Source organism: Phragmites australis, chromosome 21 (assembly GCF_958298935.1).
Source record: "Phragmites australis chromosome 21, lpPhrAust1.1, whole genome shotgun sequence".
Classification (NCBI taxonomy): Eukaryota; Viridiplantae; Streptophyta; class Magnoliopsida; order Poales; family Poaceae; genus Phragmites; species Phragmites australis.
In genome coordinates this window covers 5,386,234-5,405,222 of record NC_084941.1, presented here as the reverse complement: position 1 = coordinate 5,405,222, position 18,989 = coordinate 5,386,234, and the positions used below count along the sequence as shown (strand labels likewise).

At 45.3% G+C, this 18,989-nt stretch overlaps 1 protein-coding gene across 1 annotated transcript; it reads left to right on the top strand.

Annotated features, from left to right (window-relative positions):
• Positions 1-12,175: 12,175 nt before the first annotated feature.
• On the top strand, positions 12,176-13,589 carry LOC133903574 (uncharacterized). Its single transcript, XM_062344994.1, has one exon. It carries the CDS (start codon positions 12,238-12,240, stop codon positions 13,129-13,131), a length of 894 nt encoding a protein of 297 aa, XP_062200978.1. The 5' UTR covers positions 12,176-12,237; the 3' UTR covers positions 13,132-13,589.
• Positions 13,590-18,989: the final 5,400 nt, after the last annotated feature.

The following is an 18,989-nucleotide window of genomic DNA, read 5'->3' as shown; positions in this document are numbered from 1 at the left end:
TTGGGGCTAAGCGGGGTGCTTGGTGCTGAACGATCGAGGAGGCCGGGCGGAGTAAAGGGTGGTACTAAGCTGTTATCACGTCCCAAAGCGCTAATCACATTATTAAGCATTCATAATCATCATGATATTATGTTTATGCATATTTGTTTCATAATTTGAGTTTAAACATGTTTCAAAAGTACTTGGAGATAGTTTAGAGCCATTTTGGAAAACCCTAAATACCTTGGGGACAAGAAATGAAAGAAAACGCGGGGAAATTGCTTCCCATGATCTGATCGGGGCTACTCGTGATCTGACCGCCGGGGGCAGCTACGTAGGCTTGCCACGTGGATTTCTCATGGTGCGATCGGGACTTCCCGTGGTCTGACCACCAGAGCACAAAGGCTTGACTTAAGTGAATCGATCACTCTCTCTTGCTCTCTCTCACACTCACTCCCTCGCTCTATTCCCCCTCCACCATAGAGAGAGAGAGAAGGAGAGCTCCACCTCGATGTCCACAACAACCGGAGATCGACGGTGGGAACCTCCCCAAGCTTCTGGAGCACTTCCTCGAGCTCCTCCCCTCTTCTCCCTCACCGGAGGCATGCTCATCTAACCTTAAGGCCGCACACCACCCCAAAGCCTGATCTCCAAATCGGAGCTTCTCTGGAGTGGATTGATCTGCTAGGAAGGTGCCATACACTAAGGTGAGGCATCATCTATCGTTTTCCTATTGTTTCCTAGCTCGATTTGACCCTCATGTCGTTTAGACCCAAGTTCAACCTAGCTTAGATCCAATGCATGGGGTATTTTGAGTTTAGCTTGGTGAATATTATCCAAATCACTTTAGAAGCACTCCACTAATCCCAGAGAGCATTTTGGTACACTTCATAGTCGAAGGTTTCACCGGAGTCCTCGTCAGTGACCCCGCAATGGTGCTACCGATAAGATCTGGCGGTCTGACCGCCGATAGGGCCGGTCTGACTGCTAGTTAGGGCTGGAAGGTCTGAAGTGAACTCCACATATGAGTCAGACAACCAGATAGGGCCAGTCTAGTCTAACCGTTGGTTGGTAGACTAACTGTTGTCATGCCTTCGGTCTGACTGTTAAGGCCCAAGACTCTCTGCACGCTCACGGTCTGACCACCACCCCAACATCGGTCTGACCGCCAGTGGTCCACAGCTCTATGCACGTAGGTTACCTTATTTGAGGTTCAAACCTTTTCCAACCCAAGTCTTTTGTTGATCTTTTGCAAATATTTTCAAAACATGACGCACTTTTAATTTTCAAGCATGCATCATATGCACACGTTTCCATCATTTGCTTTTTTTTTTAATGCATTCTTGATTTGTTTAGAGAGCGTTACGTCGACAGTCAAAGCGAGTGAAGGCTATGCCAATCTACTGGAGTTCTGTGAGTGTTACGTTGGTAGTAGAGGTAACCGCCAGAGTAGTAAGAAAAGCATCTAAGCATACTCAACCTACTACTTTGGATCTCGTATTGTATAACTTGATAAATTACGCTTTATGTATGTTTGCATGAGTAGTGAGTCCATTGTCGGGTTTAGATGGGTAGAATCTATGTTGATGAATTGTATTATCTCTACCTTCAGTTGTTGATTATCCATATCCTTGTAGCCTTGATAACATTGTGATGTCTAACTTACAAGTTTGTTCAATAGGCTTAACAATGCTTAGGTCATCGATAGAAATCAAGCAATGATTCAGTTGTTGTTCGTGAGCTTAGGGTTTACTTATTGTTTACAAACACAATGACAATGATGTTGGTTGTATGAGATGTGAGGATGAGGCGAGATGTGAGCGGTGCTAGGGGTAGGTCGGGAGAGGAGCCTGGATGCCGTAGACTGCTTGCATCGTTTAAGCACCCTACGTCAGTATCGTTGGCTTTAGAACTTTTCGTACAACCACATATTCGGATAATAGATGAATAAGCTAAGTACCATATGTCGTGGTGATGTTTGCCTTGTGGCCCTATGACGTGTAAGAAAAATAAAGGAGAAGCAAGGTGGAGGGGAGCCAGAGGTATCCGAGACACGCTTGGATAACTTCGGTGCCACAAGGGCATGTGCAAGTGGGTAGTTTCGGGTATGAGAAATGTTGTCTCGGAGGCCAAGAGGATAGAACCGAGTCATGTGGGTAAAGTTATACCCCCCTGCAGGGTGTAAGAACAATTCGAATTGTCATGCTCTCGGTTATGAGCATGCTTTTATCCATTCGCATTGGTCGTAGAGTCACGAATGTGGGATGTTATGGTATGGCATGTTGGGTTATGGTTGGTTGGTTCTATTTACAGATATACTTATTATGGTTTCAGTTACATATATTCTTGTAATAATTATGGGATATAATGATACATGTGGTTAAATATAGAAGCTCACATGCGTATGTTAAGTTGCATTTCGCTTATGAAATTTACTTAACCACGTGGCTGATTCCTTGCTAATACCTCAATGCATTCTCCTTGGAGTCGGGCTATTATATGTACACATTATGGTTTAAGTTTTGTGAGTACTTTCGTACTCACGCTGCTCCTTTAGGTTCTATCGATGAGGAGGAGCTTGTGTTTAGCTACTTCACGCTCGCTGATGTAGGTGACGGGAATGAGTAGTGCAAACTACTTGTGTAACATGCTTTTGGGTGGAGACTAAGGGCTTATAGCTTCACTTAGCTTTTGGTGTTGATAGGTGTTACTTTTCCGCTGCATAGTTTATCTAATATTTTGTTGTAAATTGTTGTAAATGGTTGAAGGCTTAAGAACTTGTAATATAATTTAATTACTCGCTCTTTTTTAAGCTTTGTTGTGATGTTATATGTTAGAAAGATATGTGTTCTGATCTTGGGTACAAAACATGTGTTGAGACTACCAGGATGGTATTTTAGTTAATTATCGTGGTCGTGATTAAGCAAATGATTGTTCCGATGATTAATTAGAATACTATTCGGACGGTTCCTCACAGCTGTGCATATGGAGAGCGAGCAAAGTATGAGAAGATAGATGAAGACGATGTGTTGATAAAGTCAAGCAAAGGGATTGAGAGTGGGAGAGACTTACCGGCGATCAAGATCGCAAGACGGAGTACATGTGTCGATATCAGGATGCTTGCTTGAGGTGAAAGCAAGTGATAGTGAGTCACACTTTGAGAAGCGTGCGAGGTGGTTTGGCCTCAAAACCGTGACATCATCACGAAGCTTACGTCGAGCCAAAGCTAAGTCGTGAAGGCGCCACGGTCATCCGATGGATAGAAGAGAAAATGGACCAAATGTCCCTAGTGGTGGGTAGAAGTGTTCTATAAGATAGAGGTATTTTGGGAACAAAGAAACTTGGCATCCAAAAAAGCCCCTAAGGCCTATAAATAGAGGGGCAGGGCTGTTGGGAGAAGAGAGCCATCCATTTGAGTTGTATGTGGTTGAGTTTTAGGAGAGGAAGAAAGGAGAGCTTAGCCTTTGTAATAGGTGAGAGCTTTTTTAGAACAAATACAATTTGTAATCTGACAAAATAGGGTGTTCCTCTTTAATTAATGAAGCTTGTGATTTCCCCCATGCTTATGTTCATCTCCTAGTCTCCTTTTATTGGCTCCCTTGTTTTGTTTTCAAGTTCTGTGATTTTCTTGGTGATTTTCGTTTTCGTTGTTGTGCTAAAATTTGCTACCTTGGTGGAGTCATTCTTCTTGTTACTAGAGGCATAAAATTCATATACAAATGTATACAATTAGGTCTTGAATTTCCTTGCCTCTAAATCATCAACTTGGAAAATTTCCTCCCCAGGTGCTTCCTTCTTTGGATTGGAGTGTTTTCCCTTCTAGTTGTTATCTTTTATGGCTATGACTCTTTGAATAAGTTCCAATAGAACCTAGGGTTCATATATATCTATCCAAGAGAGCCATGACTTCTTTGATGTTTTTAGTTGCAACATATTTTTCTCTCCAGTTTTGCTTCTGCTATTTGTTTTGAAATGTGTTGGGTGAGCAAATAGGAGAAGGCCATCCATTTTAAAAGAAATTGGTAAGGCGTCTATTCAACTCCCCCCACCCCCTCTAGTCACCATTCTCTGTGCGACGTGTTGTGCTTCCAGCTTTGGAGCTCCATCAACGAGAGCAGGCAAGGGACAATGGTACTTTCCTCACTTTTGTTGCCCTGCTAGTTTTTTTTACGAAAAAGCAGAAGAGATGCTTTTCATTCCATTAGAAGGAACAAAGAGGTACAAAATCACCAAAAACAAAACATAAAAAGAAGTTGTCTGTCTGTCTATCTAGCTAACCAAACGAAGAAGGGTTTGTACATGGGTGGGAGCAAGCCCCCCCCCCCCCCTTTCTTGTAGGTGACTTCCACGCCGATGAGGATCCAAACAGCGTATTCTTCCCTGATGAAGATAAAGACCGCAAGCTCACTAATTGCTTGTCCTGGAAAGATGTGCCGATTCCACTCCTTCCACAGGTGCCAGCTCGTAAGAAGTAGGATGTTTTCAAGTTTTTGTCTTGATGCTTGTGGCACGACAGTTACACGTTGTCTCCACCATGCAAAAAGGGCGGATGGAGTTGGTTCCCTATGTTCAGTAGGCCAGACCAAGAGGCTACCATTGTCCATATTGTTGTGGAAAAAGGACATTCGAGGAAGAGGTTATTGATGGTCTCTGAGTTTCGCATTCATAGGGGGCAAAAGTAGGAATTTAGGCACCCTTTGTGCAATAGACGATCTACGGTGTAGATTCTCTTCTAGGTGAGTAGCCAAGCAAAGAATTTGATCCTAGGTGTCGCCAAGGATCCCAGACAAGCGATGCATAGTTGATGGAGATGCTGCCAGTGAACTATGCAAAGTAGGCTGACCTTGATGTGTATTCACCCGAGGCTATCCCTTTCCACATGATGTTGTTTGGCACGTTAGATAGAACAATTTCTTGCAGAGCCCGTTACAGTTGGACATAGTCCGGTAGAAGGTCCGGCGTGCCGGTGTTTCGGATGTCATCAATCCATTTGTTTCCTATGAGTGCTGCACGGACAGTTCGATGACGCAGCCATAAAGTCGAGAATAGTTGTGGTGCTACATTCCTGGGTGCTGAACCATGTAGCCAAGGACTGCTCCAGAACTCAGCTGTGTTCCCGTTGCCCACAATCACCATTGTGAGGGTACAGAACAATTGTCTATCCATATCACCACGTGGTGTTCTAGTCCCACCCACGGCTTATCCGGTGTCTTCCAAGACAACCATAGCTAGCGTGGTCTAAGTGCCCAACCAAAATTCTCAAGGTTCAGGACGCCTAGACCTCCAAGTTCCTTTGGCTGGCAGACTCGGCCCATACAATTTTGCATTTTGCTCCACTGGCCTCCACGGTGCCCGCCCATAACCATGAGTGCATGAGTTTCTCAAGGTGCTTGTGGATGGACATCGGAAGCCTATGTGATGTCATGATGCATACGACCAGTGCTGTGAGGATGCTTTTCAGGAGCACTACTCGTCCAGGCGAGGTGAAGAATCTTCCTTTCCAACCTGCCAGGTCCCCAGTCACACGATCGATCAGTGGTTGGAGCTTGGCATGTCACAGCTTCTGTAGGGACAAATGCAACCCTAGATACTTGAAAGGTAGTGATACAAGTGGGATTTGCAGATGTTGAAGGATGTCTGTGTCGGTGTATCAGGAACCGGGGGTCCCCGAATAGCGAGGCCAGGCCAGCCATCCGCCACATGGCGCCATCCCGCGAGGTCTCTCTTGTGGGATGAGAAAAGGCCAAGTCACGGGAGAAGGTGCTCGGGGCCACGATCGGTGGCCCTCGAGTACCCCAGTACCCCGATGATCCACAGAATCCGAGTACTGGGAAGAAAGTGCTCGGGGAGGTGCCCGGTCAACCCCGAGCACCCTAGTCCCCCGACGATCAGAAGAGCTAAGTTCCGGGAGAGAGTGCTCGGGGCTGCATGCGGCAGCTCCCGAGCGCTCGGTTCCTCGGAGATCCGTACAAGAGTGCTCGGGAGAGAGTGCTCGGGGCTGCACGTGGCAACCCACGAGCACTCGGTTCCCCGAGGGTTTGTGCAATAGTGCTTGGGAGAAAGTGCTCGGGGAGGTGAACAGTACCCCCGAGCACCCGGTACCCCGAGGACAAGGATATGCATTCTCGGGAGAGAGTGCTCGGGGATGTGAGCAGTACCCCCGAGCACTCGGTACCCCGACGACCCAGAAAGGCCCCCGAGGGGCCTGCCGATGAGGTGTCAACCTGCCAGAGGTCCGAGGCCGTATTTAATGAGCGTGCGTGACCTGACACCTCCAACTGCTCCCACCGCGCTCAGCGTCAGTTCCTGCCACGTTTTGGCAGAGAGGCGTGGAGTCATTAATTGCACAGGACCCGTCCCGTGCCATCCGGCTTGTCTCGGGATAACGTCGTGAGGATCAAGGCGTTCCGTCTGCCGCACTGCTATGGCAGGGGAACAAGACAGGGCGAGCACGCCGGGTTACTCTGCGGCTGCCCGGTGGGCCCTCTCCACGGCGCCCGTTGCCAGGGCATTTATGGTGACGGGCGACCGGGCGTGCGACGCATTTTCCACCCCCGGTCACTTCACCCAGAAGAAATGATGACGCCCTTTCCATTTATGGCGTCTTGGAACTCGAGCCCCCTCCTTTCTGTTCGGGGCATGTCGTGGCCGACGAGTACTTAAAACAGCCGGCGGCACAGAAGCAAGGATCGATCCGTCCTGAAGAACAGCGAGAGACAACACCAACAACGGCGAAAGAACCCCAACCCCACGAAGAACACAGCACGAGAGAGACACTGTGAGCAAGATTGAGCACAGCCCCAGCCGAAGAACAAGGAGCCTCAAGCTCATAGTTAGGCCAACATCCTTGTAGCCAGCAACATCCTTGAGGGACTTCCTCAGGACAGTTATAGCATCCATACAGGAGTAGGGTATTACGCCCCCGTGCGGCCCGAACCTGTCTAAATTCCGGTGCATTTACTTCTTCTTGCACTAGGTCGTCACCCCCACCACCGGTCGTTGCATTCATTCCCATTTATTTCTCCGACGAACTTATTCAGGATCATCCCCCCGGCCGAATCTCTAAAAAGGGGTCTCTCGGGATCCCTACGACAGGAGTTAATCCTCCGACAGTCTGTCATGTCATCATCGTCACATCGGATGGCGGACACGGAGCTCTTTGCAAGGTTTGCGTGCAACCCCAAAGCTTGTCCAAAGGTGTCCAGAATTTGTCTTGTGGTCTGTAGCTCTTCCTTGATGGGCATCAGGAAGATGGCTGTATCATCAGCGTATAGGGAGAGCCTTATACGTGTAGCTCTGTGATTGATCAATGATAGGTGGCCTTTGTTTGTTTCTAGCTCGAAGAGATGTTGCAGCGAATCTATTGTGACGATGAACAGGAAGGGGGAGAAGAGGGTCTTCTTGTCGAAGTTCCCGGCAGTGGAGGAGGCACTGTCCTGGGAAACCATTGAGGAGCACTCTTGACAAGGATGTGGACAAGAGGATGGACATCCATTCTTGCCACCTATCTCTGAAGCCCCTTACTTGTAAGAGATCCAGCATGTAGGGCCATGCTACATGTTGAAAGCTGTGGATATGTCGAGCTTTAGAAGTAAGGATGGTTGGCACTTACGGTGTAGTGCCCAGGCCAGATTTTGGACATAGAGGAAGTTCTCTTGGATACACCTCTCATTAACAAATGCACTCTGAGCCATTGAAACTAGATCATTGAGATGCAGTGCGAGCTATAGCGATAGAACTTTGGCAATAAGTTTTGCCAAACTGTGAATTAAGTTGATCGACATGTAGTCCCATATAGCCAAGGCGCACTCCGTTTTGGGCAGCAAGGTGACCAGGGAACCGTTTATGCGATCAAAGTGGCATCTATGCAAGGCATAGAAGTGGTGTATTGCGGCCATGATGTCCAGCTTGATGATGTCCCAACAGGTCCGGTAAAGCCGTATGGGCCAGGTGCCTGTCGGTTGGGGAGGCCTTGATGGCTGCCCACACCTCCTCGGAGAAGGGAATCACCAGGGATGATTGGTCAAGAGATGATAGGTCAAGTCGCTCCTAGTGTAAGGTCGTTGAGCTATCAATTGGGGTGGTTAGGATAGTGGAGAAATGGCGAAGGATTTCAGCGGCATGATTGACTGCAATCCTTGAAGGTGTTTGCAGAGAGTGGATGTAATTTTTCTTCGGTGGCCATCAGCTCGTAGGTGGAAAAAAATTTAGTCAGTGTCGCTCGCCTTGAGGGAGGTTAGGCGTGAGCGTTGGCAACGGTGGATATGCTCCACCATCGCCAAACCAAGCACCCTTGTCTTTAACTAGGCACACAAATCACACCGCGGGTGTCAAGATATGTTCTTCCTACGCCACATCAAAGAGCTGAATGAGTTCTTGGACGATAGCAAACTGCAGCTTGAAGTATCCAAAGTGAAGTGTCGTGAGTGCCAAGATTCTAAGGCCTTGGAGACACAGCATAGCTTGGTTTCCAGGATTCTCTACGGGTCCTGCATGTCAGTTGGGGCAGTCCAGGCCTGTTGAACAACCTCCTTGAATCCATCCACATGGATCCAGAAACCCTACTACTTTGTTGTTTCCAACTTTGGCGAAAAGGAAATATTCTGTCATGGTTCTCCTGAATCTACATGCTCTAAATTGCATTGCACGTAGTATATAACATGCTTTTACGAGAACATGTGCTACTTAGTTCAATCATAGTTTCCTCGTAAGCTTGTGTTTCTTTTGTCTTTTTATGGCGAAGAAGCTGAAGCAGAAACCAAGCCATAATGTTTCTTGTGTCATTCCATTGCTGCTCAGGTTGACACCAAAGCCAAGCTATATACCACCAAGGGTTCACCGGTTGCTGATCCTACTAAGCACCACAATCTTACTGGTGCCTTGTAGTACATGGCGTTGACTCGCTCAGACCTCACCTATGCTGTCCAACAAGTGTTCGTACATGCATGATCCTCACGAATCTCATCTCAACATGATCAAGTGGATTTTGTGGTACACCAAAGGCTCTATGGACTTTGGGCTTCACTTGTTGGCACCGTCAAGGCGTCAACCTCATCCTCCCTCACCGCATACTCTGAGGCAGATTGGACGTGATGTCTTGACTCTCGCCATTCTATTTCCAGCTATTGTGTCTACCTTGGCGATAACCTTGTATCTTGGTCCTCCAAGTGTTAGATGATTGCCTTCCACTCTAGTGTGGAGGCGGAATACCACACAATCACTCATGATGTTATTGCATGCTGCTGGTTGCGTTAGTTACTACAAAAGCTGCACCTACCCCTTCACCGTCTACATGGCCTCAAACCCTGTCCTTCATTGCCACACTAAAGAATATTGAGATCGACATTCACTTTGTGCATGAGAATGTGTCTCTTGGGCAAGTTCGCATGCTTCACGTTCCCTCCAGTCATGAGTTCGCCGAAATCATGACTAAAGGGCTCCCAATATAGTTGTTCCATGATTTTCGTTCCAGGAATTGTGTTGAAGAGCTTCACGCTTCAACTGCGCAGGAGGGGGTTTTAACATGTATATTTTTTCCTTCTTAAGAGATAAGTCACAAATTGTTTAGATAGATATTTTCTGAACTTATCTCCTTTTTTATATTGGGATTTTTATACTGTGTAACCCTAGTATATGGCTATATATATGAAACTGGAGGCCACCATTTGTTCATTGTGGTTCTTCCAAATTCTCTCTTTTTCCGTTGTCAACTAAGAATGCCACCTAAACAATCAATTACAATAATGCAAATTCTATGCACCAAATGTGTGTAGACACCTTTGCCGCTGACATAAGGGTTGTATTCTTTTTTATTTTTCCAAGATTGGTCCCTTTATGAGATAAGTTCTCTTTTCTTCCCTTATAATAACAACACCTTGTTGGTACTCATGAAGCAATGCTTGCGAAGACCTGCTCAGTGCTTTAGATCCCACCCACAAAAGGGTTGTGTGCCTTTTATTTTTCCAAGATTGAGCCCTTTATAAGATAAGTTATCTTTTCTTCCCTTATAATAATGACACCTTATTGGTAATCATGAAGTAATACTAGCGAAGATCGGTTCGGTGCTCTAGATTACACAATGTTCTATCTCAAGAAGTCAGTAGCTGTATGTGACCAATTCACAAGTAAACACTACATGAGATTCTTGTGTGGATTGATGACACTGGTGTGATGGATTGGTGCTTGACTGGCCGTCGACAGACGACTCGAGACTCGAAGTCCCCTGATCCCTCACCATATCAACTATAGTTAAAGGATTGGAGTCTCATTTGATAGATGCGAGAGTTTTTTTGTTTCCGATTCCTACGAGAATTTAACCAGTTCCATGCAAAAATCGTCAAATTCATGTGTTATGCAGTAGCTATTAGCACAATCTCTATTGTATAAAACACGAGTTGGTTCACACGTCACCTGTTCCACTATTCTCCTCTAATATAATAAAAACCTCTAAACTTTGAATAATGTTGGCGCACGAGTACGTGCCCCGAACAGATACGGTGAGAGCCCCGTTCACAAGAGGAGGCTCAATCTTAGAGACGAACTTGTGAGCCGAAAGGAGAGAGCCAAGAGAAGCATCGTCTAAGTATCTATTGAACTTTAAGTAATGGGAAAAACCTCTAGGGGCCCTCTCTTCTGCCGTTTGGGTGCTTATTTGTAGAGAGAATGAGCAAGAAAATTACCAGTCTACCCCTAAAATATTATATTACAATCTTATGTATAGAGGGGTATTTTACCCCTTTACATACCACATGGTCGTTGAGACACTATGATAGCTATAATAATACCAGAGTGCATCGTCTAAATATCTTCAAACTGGGACGTTCCCCCAACAGTACCCCCTCATCCGCTGGCTTCAAGGTTCCGAGAGGCAAGCGAATGAATAAGAGAACTAGCTCCAGTCCTACCTCAGAGTTAGGATGTCTTGAATAGCTTCTCGTCCTAGTAGAATCTCTCAGCAATGGCCGCAATCGGCGGCGGTGAGGTTCAATGGAGGTGACCTGGTTCGGAGCCCTGTGACAATACTCGATGGAGGCTAGGCCAACCGGAGTGTCACGGTGAAGCCAGAGACGAAGTCAAAGGTGAGGCTGAAGGGCGTGATGGAGGCAGAGTTGACAATGTGGGTAACGGAGGTAGAGCCGTTCGGAGCCCCTAGTGGCGAAAGCCAGAGACGGAGTCGACGACGCAACCAAGAGGGCTAGTCTGTTACCCCCTCAACGGTGGACGTCGAGGCTTTGACAGAGGCAGGACCATCTAGAGCCTGGTGACGTGAGCCGGAGATGGAGTCGACGACGCGGGTGATAGAGGCGGATCCGTCCAGAGCCCCTAGCGGTGAAAGCTGGAGACTGAGTCGATGATGCGGACGAGGGGGGCAATCTGATACCACCTCAACGCGTGGTCCGGCGTGCTGAGCTACGCAGTATTCAACTCTGAGCTCGAGTATTGCAAGGGTGTCAGATTTTCTGATCCTGCTAGTTTAGGATGCTCTCAACTTCTCTCCTCTCATGGCTTCTTGTGTCGAAAATCCCCACAAACGGCACGCTGTTGGCTCATGAGTACGTGCCTCGAATAGATACGGTAAGAGCCCCGCTCATAAGTGAAGGCTCAAGCTTGGAGATGAACCTATGAGCCGAAAGGAGATAGCCGAGAGAATCATCATCTGAATATCTGTTAAAGTTCTAGTAATAGGGGAAACCTCTAGGGGGCTCTCTCTCCTATCTTTTGAGGGCTTATTTATAGAGAGAAGGGGTAAGAGAAATTATCAGTTTGTATCTAAGATGTTATGTTACAATCATATGTATAGATGATTATTTTACCTCTTTACATAACACATGGTGATTGAGACACTATAATAGCTATAATAATACCCACATGGTGACTGAGACACTATGATAGTTATAATAATACCATAGTGCGTCATCTAAATATCTGCAAACTGAAGCGTTCCCCCAACAAATAGTTTATCCACTTTTATCATCTATCATCGTCCTTCAGCCTTCTCATCTCGTTATCGGCTACGGATATAAGACTCGTTTTATTAATAAAAATAAATAAATAATTAGGAAGTAAATTAGCAAACAATTACATGTTTCGCACTTGGCTATCGCATTGTAGTTTTCAATGAGTTCCATATGCCCCCAAGGAGACTACAATTAAAAGCCTACATCGCGCACTCTAGCCCCCGGCCGGCATTATATAAACTACTCATCCGTTGCGTCCCCTTGGCACGGCACCCCACCGACCCGCACAACCACTCCCTCCATGAACTCCCTCCGTAAGGCGACGGCGGTTGCCGCCGTGGTGACCGTCCTTGCCGCCACGGCGGTTTCCGCCGGCTCCTACATCTCGAAGTCTCTCTCCGCCGGCTTCCTCTCGTTTCCTCCCTTCCTGTGGGTCGCCGCCAACTTGATCGTCCTCTGGCTTCTCTCTTCCTCCCGCCGCAGCAGAACAGCCGCCGCCTCTTCCTCGGCCGGCCTGGCCGACGATGTACTCAACTCCGTGGATGACCTCTACCCGTCGTCGGAGTACGAGGGCTTCTCCGATGTGGGTCGTCATGCAGGTGCGAAGAGGCAAGGCAGAGAGGCAAGAACGTCCAGGCGAACGGACCGCGCCCCCCGCCTGCGCAAGAAGTCGGCCGGCGAGGAGGAGAAGCCAAGGACCGTCGCGGCGGAGGCCTCCAGACCCGACGGCGAGAAACGAGGCGTGGAGACGCATGGACCCGTCGCCACAGTCGGGACCAAGCCCGTCGATGGCGACGATGACGACGTCTCCTTAGACTCGCTGTGGCAGTCCATCGTGCAGCGACGCGCGGCGCGGCCGGTGGCCGTGCGGAAGAGCGACACGTGGGTCAGCGACGTGCTGCCGCGGCTGCAGCGCGCGGCCGAGACGGCCGTGGCGCGGCGGGAGATGCGGAAGTCCGTCTCGGCGGCGGCCCCGCCGCCACCGCCACAGGCGGCACCGTCGGCGGCCAGGCAGCTGGGGTGGCGCACGAGGGACGTTCTCGTGATGGCGCAGGACGAGCTGCTGCGCCGCGCGGAGAGCCTCATCCGGCGGCACCACGCGCACCTCCGCCTGCAGCGGCAGGAGTCCGAGCTGCGCCAGGCCATGGAGCTGCAGCGCGGCCGCCCCGCCGCCACCACGCTCATCCGCGTCTAGCCAGCGTGGTGCCGCGCCGGCCGGCCGGCGTCTCACAGACGTATTACATGTTTCGCGCCACTGCATGTATGCGTGCATACCAACCGATCGATCGATGCACACGTCCACGCAAGGCCATGTACGGAAGCTATCTACGCGCCAGAGGCAGCAGCCGCAGCACCAGCATCGATCAAGAGATCACAAAGGAGCGAGGCTGCTTTTGGATCAGTCGATCGATGATAAGATGGAAGAATTAATATATAGTATATATATACCTACCTAGGTTGGATCTGGCCATGTTTGTGTGCATCAGAGCACTCATCATGTACTATATAGATGTCCTCCTTTAATGTATTATGTGTAACTAAAATTATATGTTTGCATGCTAGTACCTTGATCTCAATGTTTGGGTTCTACTACATGTAAGTTAGCCATAAAAAATGATGTATCTAATGGTACCAGTGGCTGATGCAGAGAAAACAGGTTGGGGACTCATCTATCTCTCTCCCTATTCTTCTTCCTCTCCCTCGTTCATGGTAAAAAAAATATTAGGGGGTTTATTAGCTGTGATGCAGTAGGAGTCTGGAGCCCCTGATCCGCCTCTCAATGGCACATACAATTGTACGTATGTAAAAATATACGGTAACTCACCAATAACCATTATGTATGTATGTCGTAGAGGTTATTAATGACACATACAATTGAAATAACTATTGTAACCAATACTTAAAAAAATATGACCTACAATATATTTACAGTATTAAAATATGTATAGTTACTCTCTAAGAACTAATTAACCAACACAACTCAGAACAGGGCTCACTACTAAACCATGTGCATGTCAGCATGTCTTCTCTTTTGGAGATCGATCATAGATGTGCCTGTCGCCTGTCGGGTGGAGGTGTGCAGGGAGAAGTGTTCAAGAGTTGGATTGGATTGCAAGGTGCACATCGCAATCATAGGCTCTCGTAGGGGGCACACGAAGTGACAAAGATAGCCTGTACGAAATCCTCCTTTGCACCGACTTGTGCGCAACAGTGCTGCACTAGTAGTGAGATTCTGTGCTATGACATTGTGCATACCACACTGGCAACAACCAATTGTCTTCGTTGTTGAGAGGCGTCAAAAAAATCAACCAATTGTCTTGGAAGGCGACAAAAAACTCGCTAGCTCGTCCCTTTTGCCCTTTTGCAAACTTAGTTGTTTGATTCAAAGAGTATTTCAGGCATGTTCGGTACGTAGGAGCCATTTAAATAGAGTGATTCCGTCGAGGTTTTCCTAAACTTTTTTGCCACTCTTGCGGTAAAATTGAAAGTTGTGATGAGTATTTCGTCCTTATGTGCAAGTCCTCTTCTTTTTCTGAACATATTTTCCTCAGCTTCTAGGTTCAAAAACATACGCTTGAAATGTCAAAATAAATTAAACTGAGTTCTCAAAAAAAAAAGGAAAAGAAAAGAAACCGTGAATATCTAGCTAGCTGTTGCTGGTCAAAGTGGAGTTCGCAATCGGCTCTAATGCATGCCAAGGAATCTTGCCTTTGTTTATACAGCGATGTGCACATAGTTGTCTGCATAAAAAGGAAAGAACAGATAAAAATGCAAAGCTGATTAGGATTCCTCGTGGAATGAACATTGAATGTTCCCTTGAGATGCTACCATACCACATTGTGGAGGTATTTTCAGGTTCTTTTGCTGTAGTATTGTCGAAGAGAATAACCAGTGCACCACCGTATTCCTGATGCTTCTCTCTCTTCTGTGCTCCTCTCATGGAGAAGGTTGCTTAGCTTTCTCAGGACCCTTTTATACAAACCATCTTTTTTATTATTTTTTTAGAATCAGGCCCCTTCCCGAAGCCTTCACATAGGCTATTTGACGGAGAATGTGTAGCGCCTGGGGTTCGAGCTCCGGCGGGCTCAGCTCCACTGAGTGATTTTGCCATTGAACTTCATGTCCGTCCGCATATACAAACCATCTTGATCTGTTCTCACGAAAAATTTCAGAATCTTGACAACAAGTAAATGGAAAATTGAAATTGACTCGTCGTGGACACTATCCTATTCTCTGTCGATCCATTTCACAAATCACTTATATACGATAAATGATTTACTACATGCATGGTACTAGTGCAGACTACAAAATTACTCGTCTAAATTAAATTAAAGGTGCATCTACATATGGTCTAACTCACATCATACGTGTGTTGATGGATATTGCTTGTAGTATATATGATTAAGTGACACTTGCATGTAAACACAACGTGAAACACTAGTCAGACCATGCATGATGCAACCTGATGAACCAATTACTAGTTACAGAAACCGCCCTAATTAGTAGTGTATGACATTTAATGATCGTGTCAAATTCAAGCCGTACCACTTGTACTCGCAAAAAAATAAAACAAGCCGTGTCATGCATTTGGTTAGGACTTCAGCTCCATTCTTACAAGAAATTAGAGCTTTTCATTGGATGTTAATTAATCAGCCGCGATCAGATAGCTAACAGATACATTGTTTATTCTTTTTTGACTATTAAGTGAGTTTTCAGATGATGAACTTCCTATTCTGAAAAAAAAAATGTGAATTGCATATAGGCTGCTACGTAATTTACTGTTTTTAGGCTTAATATAATGAAAAGTCCCTGTTCTTCGTTACCTCAAGCGAAATCTGTCGAAAACAATTAAGGGGTAATTTAAGTGGCACTCAATTATCTGTTGCTTTGCAGCCAAGTAAGCAATCAAGCAAGTTATTGTTACAAATTGCACTAGTGGAGTAAGCACTCCACTCCAGTTACTCTGGACTCTGAACCATGAGATGTGCCATCAATTTTATCCAAGTGGTTGTTTGCATGCAGTTAGTGACAAAGCCTGATGTGGGTGGATCACCCAATCTAGCAAAAAGATCAATTTTGTTTTCAGGTTAAAATACTTTTACTCCTCTCATTTTCATCTAACAAAAAGGGCCTAAATCTCTGGATTGGATTATTTGAGTGTTGTGAGTGGTAAAAAGGTAAAAGTGAAGTGGAAGGGCAACCATTAGTTATAGGTTGCTGCTTGTCACCTAGCCTTATCTCCTTCTGTAGAAAACCATTGTCTTGCTTGACTTGGCCATGATTTTAAAAGTTGACTATATTGATCCCATACTGCCATAAAGCATAGTATAACTCCTGTGATGCTACCTGTATTGGTGATAAAAGATATATTGATTCTTTACCTTTTGGTGCCAATAGTCGCTTACTAGCTGCTAGTGCTTTTTTGGTGGTAATCCATTCAAGTTAATTATTGGTTTAGTCCATGTTATTATGCCCTAAGTGCTCACTCGTGCTGTTCTTATTGGTCTCCCTGCTTCCATTTTCAAGGTGTCTGTTGGTGATGGCAGAAATTCAGTCTAGTGGTCCTTAGGCAATCATGCATGAAATCAAATCCATTTTCTGTCATTTTACAGTGTTTTCTCATCCTTTTGGGCGTCCACTAGTGAGTTTACATTTTTATTTCAGTTTTTTAGGTTAAGGGTTGGGACTTGGGCGTGATCACTGATCTTATCACAAAAATAACTAATAAAATCACCCTAGCTCATTAGATGCAAAAACAAACGTAAATACCTTACATTTTGCCCTTTTCGATTAGTCAAAGATCGAGGTAAATTTATAAAATGCGGTCACTAGCTCACTCTACGTCAGAAACAAAAAAATTTATCTAATGAGCTGTTTATCTCTGGATGAACAGGCTTTCGTAACAGCTTACGCCGTTTGTATTGAAGCATTGACTTAGCTATCCTGATCTGTGATCTACGTGTAGTTAACTTTAATTTATACAACCAAAGAATAACTTTTGTGAAATATCTTCGGCTCACGCACTGACATTTTACTTTCATTAAGTTACGACTTCTTTTACATGAACTAGGAGTAATTGATTAATTAACTAAATGCAGTCAAAGATAAGGCATAGATTTGTTTCCCTTACAGGGCACTAGTGTTTTCTTTTCTTTTCTTTTTTTGGGACCGGGCGCAACTTAAAATCCAACGCGAATCTGCACCAACATGTGCTCAATGATTTCTGCTAGTTTCCTATAGACTTTGGCCTGCAGTTGCGGCACAATTCGAACCACGGTTAGTCAAAATCACACTGATGTTCTTCATCAAATGACTAGTAATTAAGAGTAGCCATAATTGGAAAGCCCAACCAAGAAATTGAAACGAGTATCTGACAAGAGATACTAGCTCAGAAGAGTTTGGCATATTTCTCTCTCTAGAAAGACAATGAAGCAACATCTAATCTACATTTTCTATATATTCAATTTAGACATGGATTTTAATTAAGCACTTGATCTTATGAGGGGACATGCGACCTGTCAAGCTGTGACAGGCTAGCACCTAATTGAGCTCCAATTTGCACTCAGACAGCTTCACAAGGATTATATATTCTGGCGAGAGCAATAGGCAGCAAACTAGGTCAGAGAACTTGTTAGTCATATCTGGGTCATGGTTTCGAATTTTGACACGTCGCAAAGATTAAATATGCATCAATCAGGGATTCATTTTATGGCTAATGAAACTAGTGAGATTTGGAGATCCTTATTACATGTCTAGTGGGACAATTGCGCAAGTTGTTGTACAGAGTTCAACACGCCTGAGTCTCCTGCTCAATGTCAGAAAAGAAAGGCCACCAGATGCATTGTGAAGTCACCCAAGATCGTCACCGAGATGGCGTCATGCACTGCATATCGATCAAACGGTCTGCTTCACTTAACTTGCGATTAATTTGCCACCTAATCCGTGTCACTCGTTCGTATATTGGTGGTGCCTGGTTCGCGGTTCACGGCCTGAAATTGAACGAACTTTGCATGTCAGAATCGATTTCAAAGAGGAACAAGGTGTGGAATTGATGAACAAAGTAGATTTTTTAAAATAATATTATTTTATTGAAAAACTGCAAAAATAATACTTAAAATCCGATATTTATATAAATAGATACCTATCGGCAACGGAGTGCGGACTAGTGACCTGTTGGCACTTCACGTGCTGACATGTTACGTGGCAGTGAGGCCTAGGGCCTGTCGACACTCCACTTGTCGACAGGTTCTGTGTCCCGCAGACGATATTCAATAAAAAATTCATAATTTTTTCATATTATCTTAGATAAAAATGATTTTTATATAAAAATAATACCTATAGAAGATATCTATAACTTACAATTGAACATTTTTCCATTTAAATTCGTTTAGATATAAAAAAATAGTTATATATTTTAGATCTGAAATTTCTAATTATTTTTTGAAATTTTTTCTGCTTTTTAATAAAATAATATTATTTAAAAAAGTTACAAAGTACTAGTAATCCTAAAGCTCGTGCCGTGACCAAACGTGGCACAACAATCTCTACTGAATCTCTGCAGATTTCTTGTCCAGGATCAAGTATTGCACGAACTCTACAAACTACAGAGGCTAGAAAGCTAGTTTTTTAAAGGTATAGATGGATGCACACTATCTACACACTTCACACGAAGTATAAAATCTCTAATATATAAGAACGTATAAGTACTACTAAACGCTTATGTATATACTTTATTAGAAAATAAATCTCTAATAAGACACTCAGGTCGTAAGGATCGAAACCAGACAGATGAGATCAGCAAGTCACACTTAACCTCCGAGTTATACACTCATTCTCTACTAAAAAGTTACTCCCTAACTTTTGATAAAAGTGGCAAGTATTAGAAACGGAGAGAGCAGTTATCCGCAAGTGAAATGGGAGGTACAGGTTAGATCTGCGAGCATATCGGGAGTTGGTTGGCCCGTCGGCTAGTCTTTGATTTCCTGGCAGTTGGCGCCCCGGATTCAAACGTGCAATTGCTTGGTCTTTTCCTGCCGTCTCCCTGCCTTCTTG